At 37.7% G+C, this 14989-nt stretch overlaps 1 protein-coding gene across 2 annotated transcripts in view; it reads right to left on the bottom strand.

The window, feature by feature from the left end:
- Positions 1-14989, bottom strand: part of LOC116966099 (dynein heavy chain 5, axonemal-like) — a 350576-nt gene that overhangs the window by 233682 nt on the left and 101905 nt on the right. For both annotated transcript variants that reach the window (XM_033012270.1, XM_033012280.1), the window contains 3 exons: positions 14742-14945; positions 13216-13296; positions 12715-13119 (listed from right to left, as the gene is read on the bottom strand). In XM_033012270.1, coding sequence (XP_032868161.1) covers positions 12715-13119; positions 13216-13296; positions 14742-14945 — 690 coding nt within the window. The remainder of the gene's footprint in view (positions 1-12714; positions 13120-13215; positions 13297-14741; positions 14946-14989) is intronic.

Raw genomic sequence — 14989 nt, 5'->3', positions numbered from 1 at the left:
CAAATAATTGATCAATTCACCCTTTAACTGCTGACATTTTAAGGAATATAATTTCCATAGAATGTCTTCATTATAGTATACCCACACGAGACTCTCTAAATTGAATATATCTGCATGGCATATACTTCTGCAGGTGGAGATTAACTACAGATTTGTACTGTTGTCATTATTCCATTCATTGTTTTGTAAATGTCCATGAAATTTTAATAGTGTATCACTGAGTTATCTTTGTCCTTCATCAACTTTAGCTATTATACAATACAGAACAAAGGAGCAGACCCTTTGGTTCACAATGTATGTGACAAATTTGATGACAAGTTAAACTAATTTCCTCTGCCAGGGATCCATATTCCTCCATACATTCTCAGCCCTCTTCTTTATGGGGCTGTCCCACTTGGGTGACCTAATTGGCGAGTTTAGAAGAATTTGAAAAAATGACATGTTGAAGACTTCCTTCGACTATGTAAAAGACTTCCTTCGACTATGTAGAAGACCTCCTTCGACTATGCTGAAGACCAGCTTCGACTAACTTCGGGTAAACTGAACACCAAGTAGTGGAGAGTGAAGACGACCTCCTTCGATCTCCTTCCACCTCCCTTCCACCTCCCTTCGACTATGATGAAGACTATCTACAACTACCCTCGATTACCAAGACTAACATGCCGACCTACTACGACCTACTCCGACTAAACCTACATGTAAAAAAAGCATCGATTTTTTCCATGGCAAAATATTTTTACTCGTGGGCATTTTTTAACATTGAAAAAAACACTACGCGACCTAGTTGAGGACTCGAGTACACGGAGACCACTCAAGGCAGTTACGAAGGAGAGTTACGAAGACCTCCTATGACCTCGTGTCGACCATGCTGTGCTTATGAGTCGAGGCTAAACTCGCCAGAACTCGCGGATTAGGTCGCCCAAGTGGGACAGGCCCTTTACTCCTTATACACCCACAACTGTGCAGCCAAAGCCAAACTCAATTTACAAATTTGCAGACGACACCACCATAGTGGGCCGGATATCAAATAATGATGAAACTGAGTCCAGGAAGGAGATTGGGAACCTCGTAACATGGTGTCAAGACAACAACCCCTCCCTCTATGTCAGCAAGACAAAAGAGATAGTAATCAACTTCAGGAAATAAAGCTGTACGTGCACATTGACGATGCCAAAGTAGAGACAGATGAAAGTTTCAAGTTCCTAGGAGTAAATATCACCAGCAACTTGTCCTGGACCAACATATCAAAGCAATAGCCAAGAAAGCACCACAATGTCTCTACTTCCTTAGAAGACTTAGGAAGTTCGGCATGCCCCCAAGAACTCTCACCAACTTCTACAGATGTGCAGTAGAAAGCATTTTAGGATGCATCACAACATGGTTTGGGAAAAGCTCCATCCAAGACTGCAAGAAATTGCAGAGAATTGTGGACCCAGCCCAGACCATCAGGCAAACCAACCTCCCTTCCATTGACTCCATCTACACTTCACACTGCCTCGGCAAGGCCACCAGCATCTATATTACTAAAAGTCTGATCTTGACCGCTTTTGGCCCACTGTGCTGCGATTTCCGAGAGAACGCCGCCACCTACGGCTGTCATTTTTGGCCACCTCACTCAGAGCCCCCCTCTGCCTTCTGGGACCAGAGGATTTTACCCATCGATGAAAAATCAGAGAGATATTAATGTTTAAAAAAAAATTCCCCATTCTCTCTGCTGCCCCCGCTGGCGGCAGGGGGTAAGGGGGAGGGACTATAAAACCCGGGAAGTGTCGTGTCTCACTCAGTCTCTGCCAGACACAGGAAGCGAGAGGGTCACGGCTCTCTGAGCTGTGAATAACACTGAACGCACATCTACTCCACGGTGAGTCCGCTCGATGTGGCTGCTGCCAAATTGTTTGCCATTATTTAAATTTTTTTTTTTGAAAATATTTTTTTTGAAAATATTTTTTATTGGAGATAGGTACATAACCAAATTACATCATTACAGTCTTATATTTTTAAATTGATAATATTGTCAATTATTATTACATTGTCTCCAATACTTTTTGCCTTTTTTTTTTTTAAACTAGATAGAACTAAAGAGATAGATGAAGTAAAGAAAGAAAAGAAAGAGAAGAAAAACAAAAAACAAAAACAACAAAAAAAAAAACAAAAAAAAAAAAAAGGTAGTTAAAGAAGAATGGAAAAATTTATTAAAATAAAAAAGACTTCATTCGAGATATATTCGTACATTTCAGAGTATAGTATTTCATCCATTCTGTAGCCCGCGTGCTAGTCAGGTTCCTGTGCTGAACCATTCTGACCCTTTAAGTAATCAATAAAAGGAGACCATGTTCCAACGAATAATTCCTGTTTGTCCAACAGGGAAAATCTGATTCTTTCCACGTTTAAGGTCTCCGTCATTTCTATAATCCACATTTTGATTGTGGGGGCCGTAGGGCCTTTCCAAAATTTTAGAATTAATTTTTTTCCTGTTATTAAACTATAATCAATAAAGTTTCTTTGTGTTGCTCTAAGTGTTTGATTTAATTCTAATATTCCGAGTATTATTAATTTTGGATCTGGGTCCAATTGTGTGCTGGTTACTTTAGATATTATACTAAAAATATTTACCCAGAATTTTTTAATTTTTATACAGTTTGCAAACATATGAGATAATGTAGCTTCTAAATGTTGACATTTATCACATATAGGTGAGATATGTTGAAAAATTTTATGTAGTTTTGTTTTTGAATAATGTAACCTATGTATTACTTTAAATTGTATTAGAGAATGTCTGGCGTTTAGTGAACACTGATGTATGTGTTGCAAACTTTCTTCCCAAGTATCTTTCGTTATTACTTGATTTAATTCTTTTTCCCATGTTTGTCTGTGTAAGTCCGTCGAGGGAATGTCACTGTCTAATAAGATATTGTATATATAAGATATTAATTTTTCTGTATTAGGATGTTGTTCCAACATTCATCAAGAATTTCTGAATTTCTAATTCGAAAATTTTGGGAGTTCGATTTTACATAATCTCTAAGTTGAAGATATCTGAAATAATCATTTCCTCGAAGTCCATAAGTCTGTTGCAATTCCTGAAATGTCAGAAAAGTGCCTTCCTTGTAAAGTTGTCCCATATTTTTAATTCCATAATTCTTCCATTGTGTAAAACCCCCGTCCAACCATGAAGGCTTAAACAAAGGATTATTCACAATTGGAAGAAAAAGTGATAAATTATCTAATTTTAATGTCTTTTTTAATTGTTTCCAGATTCGTATAGCACTAAATATTATAGGGTTTTCCCTATAAATTTTTTTGTTTAATTTAGACGTAGCAAATAATATCGAACCGATATCAAAAGGTAAACAATCTTCCTTTTACATTTTTAACCAGTCTGGTTGATGATCTATTTCTTCCAACCAGAAATTCATATTTTTAATGTTAACTGCCCAGAAATAAAACAAAAAATTGGGTAAAACCAAGCCTCCATTTATTTTTGATTTACACAAGTGTCTTTTGTTTATCCTATGATTCTTTTAATCCCAGATAAAATCATTAACAATAGAGTCCAATTTTTTAAAAAAGTTTTTTGCCAGATATATCGGAATTGTCTGAAAAAGATATAATATTTGCGGTAAAAAAATCATTTTTATGGCATTGATTTTGCCTACCATTGAGATAGGAAGTGTTTTCCAGTATTGAATATTCTCATGTAGTTTGTTCAGTAATGGGGGGAAATTTGCTTTAAATAATGATGTATATATCTTAGTTACATAAATACCTAGATATTTAAATTTTTCATTTACTATTTTAAATCGAAATTGTTGTATTGTCTGTTTGTTATGTTCCCTTATTGGCATAATTTCACTTTTATTCCAATTTATTCTGTATCCTGAAAGTGAACCAAATTGGGTTATTAGCTTTAATAAGTTTGGAATACTAATTTCTGGTTTTGTAATGTAAATTAATACATCATCTGCGTATAGAGAAATTTTATTCACTGTGTCCTTTGTGTTATACCCATGTATTTCCGGATGCCCCCTAACTCTTTCTGCCAGTGGCTCAATAGCAAGCGCAAATAATAATGGAGATAATGGGCATCCTTGTCTACAACCTCTAGATAGGCTAAATTTAGGTGACAACCTTTGGTTTGTAAATATTCTAGCCGTGGGATTTGTATATAACAGTTTTATCCATGTACAGAATTTCTCCCCTAGCTGCATATTTTCCATCACCGAAAATAAATAAGGCCATTCGACCTGATCAAATGCTTTTTCAGCGTCAAGTGAAATTATTGCTAGATCTTCATTAATAATTCTCTTAGAATATATAATATTAAATAATCTTCTTAGATTATAATATGAGTACCGTTTCTGAATAAAGCCTGTTTGGTCAGGGTGTATTAATTTATTCATCACTGTACTTAATCTATGCGCTAGTATTTTAGTTAAAATTTTCTAATCTGTATTTAAAAGTGCAATTGCTCTGTATGATCCCGGGTCTTCCAGATCTTTATCAGCTTTAGGAATAAGTGTTATTATTGATTCATTTAAAGTGTCTGGAAGTTTCTGTTGAGTATATATATACTCATACAGTCTTTGTAAACGTGGGCTAAGCAAATCATAAAATCTTTTATAAAATTCGGAACCTAAACCATCTGGTCCTACTGCTTTACCATTTTTTAAAGAGCCAATAGACTCCTCAATATCCTTTATCGTAATCTCCCTTTCTAATAATTCTCTATCGTTTGAATCTAAACCTTTTAAATTACATTTTATTAAAAAATCTGCTATTCCTTCTGATTGTGCTACGGTTTTAGTTGAATAAAGGTTATGATAGTATTGGAGAAGTCTATCATTTATATCCTTGGGCATTTTTAATAATTCTCCTGTCTCTGTACTAATTTTATTAATTGTTTTTTCCCCTTCCATTTTTCGTAACTGACGTGCTAATAATTTTTGTGGTTTGTCTCCAAATTCAAAATGTAGTTGTTTGGTTTTTTGATAAAGTTTTATTACTTGTTCTGAATACATTTTATTTAATTTATATTTCAATACCGCAATTTTATTATGTTTTAAAGTAGATGGCATTCTCGCATTTTCTATATCTAGTTGCTTGATTTCAATTTCCAATGTTTGTTGCTTAATCCTGTTCTCTTTATTATAAAATGCTTGAGCAGAAATTAATGTACCTCGAACATACGCTTTAAACGTTTCCCACATAAGAGAAGTAGGTGTGTCAGGGTTGTCATTTACCTCAAAAAATATTTGAATCTGTTTAATAATATATTCCTGGCATGATCTTTCGTTCAAAATTTGTGGGTTAAATCTCCAATATGCTTGTTTCTCGGACATTCCATTTAATTTAATCATGAATGTTACAGGTGCGTGATCTGAGATTATAATGTTATGGTATTTTGAATTATAAATAAATGGGATAAACGTAGAGTCAACTAAAAAATAATCTATTCTTGAGTACGTTTTGTGTACTGGTGAATAAAATGAATATTCCCGTCCCGTTGGGTTTTCTATTCTCCAGACATCCTTAATATTAGTGGTATTAATAAATGAATTTAGAAATACACTTGATTGAGATTTTACTTTTTTTTGCCTTGATGATCTGTCTAAGTATGGATCTAATGTACAATTGAAGTCTCCTCCAATTATTAATTTATATTGTGTAAATTCAGGAATTTTATTAAATGTTTTATTAAAAAACTTGGGGTTATCAAAATTAGGCCCATAAACATTAAGAAGAATCACTTTTTCTCCATTTAACTCTCCAACTAATATAATATATCTACCATCAATATCCACTATTGTTGAAGAGTTCTTAAAAGGTATTCCTTTACGAATTAGTATTGCAACTCCTCTGGACTTATGGGAAAAGGAGGAATGATATGATTCAGCGATCCACTTAGCTTTAAGTCTATGTTGAGATTCCTTTTTAAGGTGTGTTTCTTGTAGAAATATTATATCTGTTTTGATTAAATTTAGATGTGCCAAAACTTTACCTCTCTTAATTGGTTCATTAATTCCCTTGACATTCCAACTACAAAATGTTATTCCCTGACCCCCTCTTATCATATTAACATCTTGCATATTGTTTCTAAGGTGGTCTATAACCGAGCAGAAGGTACAACACATAGAACCTGACCCTGCTCCCGAACCTCAAATAGATGAATTTAAAATCATATACATCGCTCTTCCGAACACATCTCCTTGTATCAATCTTATTTTTCCATTCAAACATTAAATTATAAAAATATTTAAAGTGAAAAAAGTGATAGAGTTGGTTAGTATAGGGTGAAAGAAAAAGAACTACATCTACAATTAGTGTAGTTAGTGATAGCCACACTAACGTGGCTAGAATTCTAAAGACTTCCGTAGCCTTTGTAAAAAAAAAAAATTTCCAGCTCCGTGCCCGAAGAAAAAAAAAAAAAGATTATTTCTAACATTCAAATAACTTCTTTGGGAGTAACAAACTTATTTACATATCCATACATACACACACACAATATACACACATATATATATATACATATATATATATATACATATATATACATATATACCCACATGCATACATACATAAACACGTAACCCTGAAGAAAAGTTCAAAAACAGCAAAAATTCCCAACGTTATTATTCTCACATATCATATTAATTTTTTCGCTAAATCTATAAATTTAATTTTAAATCGAAAAATAAAGAGAAAAACCGTTAAACTTTTTTATTGACGTAATCTAATTTACCTCTTGCATATCTTCCTATATAATATAAGTATGTAATTCATTTCTACGTTAATCGAAGACTATTTATTATTAATCATTGTTATCAATCATATACAGTATTAAATTTTTATGAGAAATGTTAATGTTAATAATTTTAGTGGTAATATAGATATTTAGTAAGTATTAGTTGTTACATATATAGTTAGGCATGAATATACAGATAATAATATTGATTAATAAACAAAAATACAAAGATCACGGTTTTATCCAATGTCCGTCCATTTCGGTTTCCGAATGTCCTTAAAGCTCTTAAAAGAACTTTAAAGGTCCTTTTAGATCTGGCTTGACTCCTAAGGAGTAATGTAAATTCTTCCGTCTGTGGTCATGTTACTGACTTCTTTGGCATATTCCAGTGCTTTTTCATGGTCTGTAAAAAAGTGCTCCTTGGACTTGTAGAGGACTCTTAGTCTTGCGGGGTAAAACAAGCTGTATTTCAGATCAGGTACATCCTTCAGTATTCTCTTTGTCTCAATGAACAGCGCTCTTTTCTTGAAGACTTCTGCCGGATAATCTCGGTAAATACTGAATCTCGCACCTTCAAAAAGGAGCTGTCCGCCTCGAACAATTTTCTTCATTATATCATCAAATTCATGATCCAATTGTACCTTTACGATAATTTGTCTTGGACGGGTATCATCTTGTATACGACGTCCCTGCGCTCTATGAGCTCGACCGAGTGAAGGTTTGTGATCCAATTTTAAGGCTTTTTGTAATAGGTCTGCCACAAAATCCCGAGTGCCCATTTCCTTCTCACTTCCTTCTTTCACCCCTACAATTCTTAGATTCTTACGTCTTTGACGCCCCTCCAAATCAATACACTTATCATTTAATTTGATCACCATATCGGAGAGGCGTTGGTTTTCAATAAGGAGTCGACTTACAGTTTCCGCACTTGTCGTCACCGAATTCTCAAGTTCGGTTATCGCTGTTCTATGCTGATCAAGTATGTGATAAATGGGGACCACCTCCGTTTTAACCTTCGTTTCCACCGAAACAAGCCTGGTTTCCAGCACTTCCATCTGATCCTTGATCTCTTCCTCCCTCGTCTTCTTCCAGATTTCCAGCATTTGTTGAACGGTAGAAAGCGTTTCTGCTTTAAAATCTACCTTAAAAGAGTCAAGTTCCTCTTTAAACTTCTCTCCAAACTTCTCTCCAAAGGTTTTCATTTCGGCAGAGAGAAAAATTTTAAGATCCTCCATTTCAGACTTTTTCGGTTTCGTTTTCTTCGAAGGGTCTTCCTGGGCCGTCGTTGTAACTGAGGTCGAGGCCTCTGTGAGGCCTTCCTCTTCCTTCTGCTGTCTCCCTTTACCGACTTTTTTTTGTGTCCCACGGGGGGGGGTATGTTGTACCGACGACATATCTTAAAGTCGCGCGCCTGATGACGTCACGCAGGCAGCCGTTCAGATCGCGATCGCTGCAGGTAAGACCCGATTTTCTCCCGTTTTAAATTTCTTCGGCACGGAGCTAGTTGGCGCTGGACTCAAGCCTCCATAGCGCCACCGGAAGTGACACAAAATGAATTTTGGTTGTCAGTTGGCTGCTGCCCAATTGTTTGCCTCGACTTTTTAAAAAGGTTTGTGTTCACAAAAGGAATTTTGGTTGTCAGTTGGCTGCAGCCAAATTGTTTGCCTTGGCTTGGCTTTCAAAATCGTTGCAACAGTTGGCTGCCAGCCCAAGAATCCATTCGGCGCACAATGTCTATACTAGCCCTCTGGAAACCAGTATCTTCGGCCCACAACACCCATACTAGCGCAACAGAAAGCACCCCCCCACTGGCGTTTGCGTTCCCTCTCTGCAACCATCTATTGCGTTGGTGACCAGCCCTCCCGTGGGATACTGGGACCCAACGGGTCCCACTTGGTCTAGTAATCTACTAAAATCCACATAGACAACATCCATTACCCTACCCTTATCGATAACCTTTGTCACAAAACACACTCAAGTTAGTATGACACAACCTGCTGTGCACAAAATCATGCTGACTGTCCTTAATAAACCCATTCTTTTCCAAATGGGAATAAATCATATCCCAAACAATTCCCCTCAATGTTCTGCCACTGATGTGAGACACACTGGGCTTCCTTTGAGAGTTATTGGTCATAATCTCTACTTTCCCATCAGTCCTTCCAACTGCTGACCTACTATTCTGATTACCCCCCCCCCCCCCCTCCCTCTGTCACTCTAGTTTAACCCCTCCTGAGGAGCATGAGTGAACCTCCCTGCAAGGGTATTGGTCCCCCTTCAGTTCAGGTGCAACCTGCCGCTCTGGATCAGGTCACCCCTGCACCAGAAGATATCTCTTTGATCTAAAAAATCTGAACCCCTGCCCCCTGCACCAACCCCTCAGCCACGCATTCATCCGTGCTATCCAATGAAACGGTCAGCTGCTTTGGTCCAGGCAGATTGACACTTTCAAATGGAGTTGATGAACCACAGATGTTAATAGATCATTAAGTTACCTTTGCCATTCTGAGACAATCTTCCAGTTAAAACCTGGCAAAGACAGGAAAAAACCTGCCCTGATTGTCCATAACCACAAGCTGATTCATTATTGTAGTGAAAGTCCTTTGGATTTATCTATTTTAATAAATACCACAAACACCTTCAATTATTCAACAAGTACCACCCCATGTTTATTTATACTAAAATTAATCTGCCCAGTCTCAGCTGGTGCACTTGGATCATTATTGGCCCAGATTTATATGAAGGTAGTGAATGTTCACTTGTTACTTGCCTACATTTTTTGAAAATGTTTTTTTATTCATGTGGCACAGCACTGAAAAAACATGTTGAAATGATGTGTGGCAAAAATATTCAATGCTGCTGAATTCTTGGAGCTTTCTCAGTGGGAAATATTCAGCATATTATTTTCCGTAGAATACGAGTAACCTCACCCTCCCCAACTGAAGACACAAAGAGCCGAAGCAGCACATTGCACATTTGTTCCCTTGCTCACACATGAATCATGCCCAACTAATACAAACTACACTTCATGAACAGAGAGACAGAGGGGTGTAAAATGAGGGTAGAAGCAATAGGTAGCAAGGTGAAAAGTAAAAGTGGCAGGCAGACAAATCCAGGGCAAAAATCAAAAAGGGCCATTTTTCAACATAATTGTATAAGGGGTAAGAGTGTTGTAAAAACAAGCCTGAAGACTTTGTGTCTCAATGCAAGGAGCATTTGTAATAAGGTGGATGAGTTGAATGTGCAGATAGTTATTAATGAATATGATATAGTTGGAATCACGGAGACATGGCTCCAGGGTGACCAAGGCTGGGAGCTGAACATCCAGGGATATTCAATATTCAGGAGGGATAGACAGAAAGGAAAAGGAGGTGGGGTAGCATTGCTGGTTAGAGAGGAGAGTAACGCAATAGAAAGGAAGGACATTAGCTTGGAGGATGTGGAATCGATACGAGTAGAGCAGCGAAACACTAAGGGGCAGAAAACGCTAGTGGGAGTTATGTACAGGCCACCTAACAGTAATAGTGGAGTTGGGGATGGCATCAAACAGGAAATTAGAAATGCATGCAACAAAGGTAAAAGTTCTAATGGGTGGGTATATATAGATTGGGTGAATCAAATTGGCAGGAGTGCTGAGGAAGAGGATTTCTTGGAATGTATGCGGGATAGTTTTCTAAACCAACAAGTAGAGGAACCAACAAGAGAGCAGGCTATTCTAGACTGGGTATTGAGTAATGAGGAAGGGTTAGTTAGCAGTCTTGTTGTGCGTGCCCCCTTGGGCAAGAGTGACCATAATATGGTTGAGTTCTTCATTAGGATGGAGAGTGACATAGTTAATTCAGAAACAAGGGTTCTGAACTTAAAGAAAGGTAACTTTGAGGGTATGAGATGTGAATTGGCCAAGATAGACTGGTGATTGATTCTTCAAGGGTTGACGGTGGATATGCAATGGAAGGCATTTAAAAACCACATGGATGAACTACAACAATTGTTCATCACAGTTTGGCAAAATAATAAATCAGGGAAGGTAGTGCATCTGTGGATAACAAGGGAAATCAGGGATAGTATCAAAACAAAAGATGAAGCATACAAATTAGCCAGAAAAAGCAGCCTACCAGAGGACTGGGAGAAATTCAGTCCAGCAGAGGAGGACAAATGGCTTAATTAGGAAAGGGAAAATAGATTATGAAAGAAACTGTCAGGAAACAAAAAAATTGACTGCAAAAGCTTTTATAGATATGTGAAGAGAAAAAGATTAGTTAAAACAAATGTAGGTCCCTTGCAGTCAGAAACAGGTGAATTGATCATGGGGAACAAGGACATGGCAGACCAATTGAATAACTACTTTGGTTCTGTCTTCACTAAGGAAGACATAAATAATCTGCCGGAAATAGCAGGGAACCGGGGGTCAAATGAGATGGAGGAACTGAGTGAAATCCAGGTTAGTCGGGAAGTGGTGTTAGGTAAATTGAATGGATTAAAGGCCGATAAATCCCCAGGGCCAGATAGGCTGCATCCCAGAGAGCTTAAGGAAGAAGCCCCAGAAATAGTGGATGCATTAGTGATAATTTTTCAAAACTCTTTAGATTCTGGAGTAGTTCCTGAGGATTGGAGGGCAGCTAATGTAACCCCACTTTTTAAAAAGGGAGGGAGAGAGAAAACGGGGAATTACAGACCAGTTAGTCTAACATCGGTAATTGGGAAACTGCTAGAGTCAGTTATTAAAGATGGGATAGCAGCACATTTGGAAAGTGGTGAAAGCATTGGACAAAGTCAGCATGGATTTATGAAAGGTAAATCATGTCTGACGAATCTTATATAATTTTTCTAGTTGTTGACTAGTGGGGTACCGCAAGGCTCAGTGCTGGGACCCCAGCTATTTACAATATATATTAATGATTTGGACGAGGGAATTGAATGCAACATCTCCAAGTTTGCGGATGACACGAAGCTGGGGGGCAGCGTTAGCTGTGAGGAGGATGTTAAGAGGCTGCAAGGTGACTTGGATAGGTTGGGTGAGTGGACAAATGCATGGCAGATGCAGTATAATGTGGATAAATGTGAGGTTATCCACTTTAGTGGCAAGAACAGGAAAGTAGACTATTATCTGAATGGCGGCCGATTAGGAAAAGGTGAGATGCAATGAGCCCTGGGTGTCATGGTACATCAGTCATTGAAAGTAGGCCTGCAGGTGCAGCAAGCAGTGAAGTAAGCGAATGGTATGTTAGCATTCATAGCCAAAGGATTTGAGTATAGGAGTAGGGAGGTTCTACTGCAGTTGTACAGGGCCTTGGTGAGACCACACCTGGAGTATTGCGTACAGTTTTGGTCTCCTAATCTGAGGAAAGACATTCTTGCCATAGATGGAGTACAGAGAAGGTTCACCAGGCTGATTCCTGGGATGGCAGGACTTTCATATGAAGAAAGACTGGATAGACTCGGCTTGTACTCGCTGGAATTTAGATGATTGAGGGGGGATCTTACAGAAATTTACAAACCTCTTAAGGGGTTGGACAGGGTAGATGCAAGAAGATTGTTCCCGATGTTGGAGAAGTCCAGAACAAGGGGTCACAGTTTAAGGTTAAGGGGGAAATCTTTTAGGACCGAGATGAGAGAAAAAAAATTCATACAGAGACTGGTGAATCTGTGGAATTCTCTGCCACAGAAAGTAGTTGAGGCCAGTTCATTGGCTATATTTAAGAGGGAGTTAGATGTGGCCCTTGTGGCTAAAGGGATCAGGGGGTATGGAGAGAAGGCAGGTACAGGATACTGAGGGATGATCAGCCATGATCATATTGAATGGCGGTGCAGGCTCGAAGGGCCGAATGGCCTACTCCTGCACCTATTTTCTATGTTTCTATGTTTCAATAATAAAATTATATTTCATTTCAAAATTCCTTGTATAAAATAAAATTGGAGTCTAACTAGTTTTGTTATCTCATGCATCCTTTGTTATATTTTTAAGGGAGTACCTGTGCATTTAAGTTTTTCCATGCATAAGCTAGTCCATCAACTCTTTCGGCATTTCCATCGTGAAATAGTAGCTCATGCTTATTTAGGAGGGCATAAGTTTCTTCAATAGGTTCAATGGTCATGTCAATCTTTATCTCAGCATCTCTGAGTTCTTTCAGAGCGGCCATGGCTCCCCGCACATCATCTAAATCATTAGTTGGTCGGCTCAGTCGTTTGCTAAGATTTTCAATAAAAGAAAAAATCTCATCCATTTCTGTTGCAGTTTTTCTGTTTAAGGCCGTACCGAAGGCCCTCTTCCAGGTACGGCATTCCTGAATCAATGCCAACTTCAAATGCTGTGTGTCAAATTGAATTGAACCAACTTCGTAACATGAGGGCAGCTCGTCAATCTGGCTCTCCAATCGCTATGTAAAGCACAGAATGCAAGGGTTATTGTTTTTCAATTTAAAACAGTAGATTTGCATTTAAAGCACTATAATGATAATCAGTTTTATACATACAGCATAAAATGTGATTTGTTCGTGGAACTCAGAGAGGATTGGATTTGAATCCATGAATTCCTTTACTTTTTCAGGAGGTTCCTAAATAAATAGAAATTCCATGGTGCTGAGTTATTGGTTACATACAGGACAAGTGAAAGCATAATAACTTACTTGAAGAAGTCTATACATCAACACATATTCTTTAGAGATCCACAACACTAAGATGGATGGTGTGAAAGCAACTGTGTAATCAGGATAATCCTTATATTGGATTGGTTAGATGATGAAGACCTCAAATTCCAACTTTTAAACCTTCCATTTCTCACAATGCCAGGAATTTTCACTAATAATGATTGACCTAGTAGTAATCTATATAACTGCTGACATTTCCTCTGTCAGCAATTCGACTTCTATTCACATGCATGAAACCCATAGGTTTGGCCGGTAGCTCAGTTGTTTCTAATGTGTTGGGGGGAGGGAGGAGGGGGGGGGGGTGATGGGGAGGGGAGGGGGAGGGCACATTCAGTTATCAGTGCAATGGTAACTCACACAATGATCAGAATGTTCCCAAAAGATACATGGGGGGGGGGGGGGGGGGGGGGGGGGGGGGGTTATAAAATAAATGTCTTAAAATGTTGCTTTGTTTTGCTGAGGATACGAGCTCAATAGATGCTATTTACAATACAATACGGTTTTATTCGTCACAATAGATTCCAATTTTATACACAATACCTAATAAACATCATTGTTCAACAAACTAAATATCACAGTGGATGCCATATGTAAAAATGTGTAATTGTCCAATTTGGCAGGAAAAATAGAAAAAAAACATACCATCTAAATGTTGAGAGTTTGCAGTTCTGATGTACAGAAGGGTCTGGGTATCAGGTATTTTAATTTTAAGGTGGTACATACAGTATGTTAATGCGGTGGTAGTGGTTCAGTGACAGTTTACTGGACTAAACCCTTGAATGGGCAGGTTGTGTTATAAGGAAAGATTGGACAGTCTAGGATTGTATCAAATAAGAGTTTACAAAAATGGGAGGAGATTATTGAAACATATAAAATCTTAATGGGTCTTGAAAGTATGGATATGAAGTGTATGTTTCACCTTTGCAAAATAATCTAGGACAAGAGGTCAATATTCAGACATAATGACTCGGCCATTTAAGACAAATGGGAGATATTCTTTTCTGTCAAAGAGTTCTAAGTCTTGAAAATTCTCTTTCTAAAGAGACGAAGCAGTGTCTTCGAATATTTTTAAGATAGGGTTGAGATTAAAAGAAGAAAGTTGGTTGGTAAGCAAGGGGAGGTGAAAGGTTACCACAAGTAATTGGGAATGTGAAGCTGAATTTTCAGTCAGCCTTGATCTTATTAAGCAGTGAAGCAGGGCTTTGGTCCAATGCTGTCTCAAATTCTTATATTCATAATTTTAACATTTGTTAAATGACTTACTGCTGTGTCAAATTTAGATTTCAGGATGCCTACTTTTCATTTGTTCACACTTGCGCACACAAATAAATACAGAAGAGATATAAACTCACCTGATTCCACAAGTGGGAGAAGGGAGAGAAATTGTCAAGAATTTTTGCTGCATCACTCTTTAAAATGGAAATTATGGAACTGAGTTGGATCACAACCTTAGTGACATCCTTGTGTTCACTAATCTGTTTATCAAGGGATTTGAGCACTACCTGTTTACCAAGGATACTATCATCACCGAGTTCTCGAGCAGCATTCTGTTCAATCTAAGACCATGCAAAAATAAAAGTAACAGCATGAAATTAAATTT

The sequence above is a fragment of the Amblyraja radiata genome, chromosome 2 (assembly GCF_010909765.2).
Source record: "Amblyraja radiata isolate CabotCenter1 chromosome 2, sAmbRad1.1.pri, whole genome shotgun sequence".
NCBI classification, from domain to species: domain Eukaryota; kingdom Metazoa; phylum Chordata; class Chondrichthyes; order Rajiformes; family Rajidae; genus Amblyraja; species Amblyraja radiata.
This window is presented reverse-complemented; position numbering and strand designations above follow the sequence as displayed.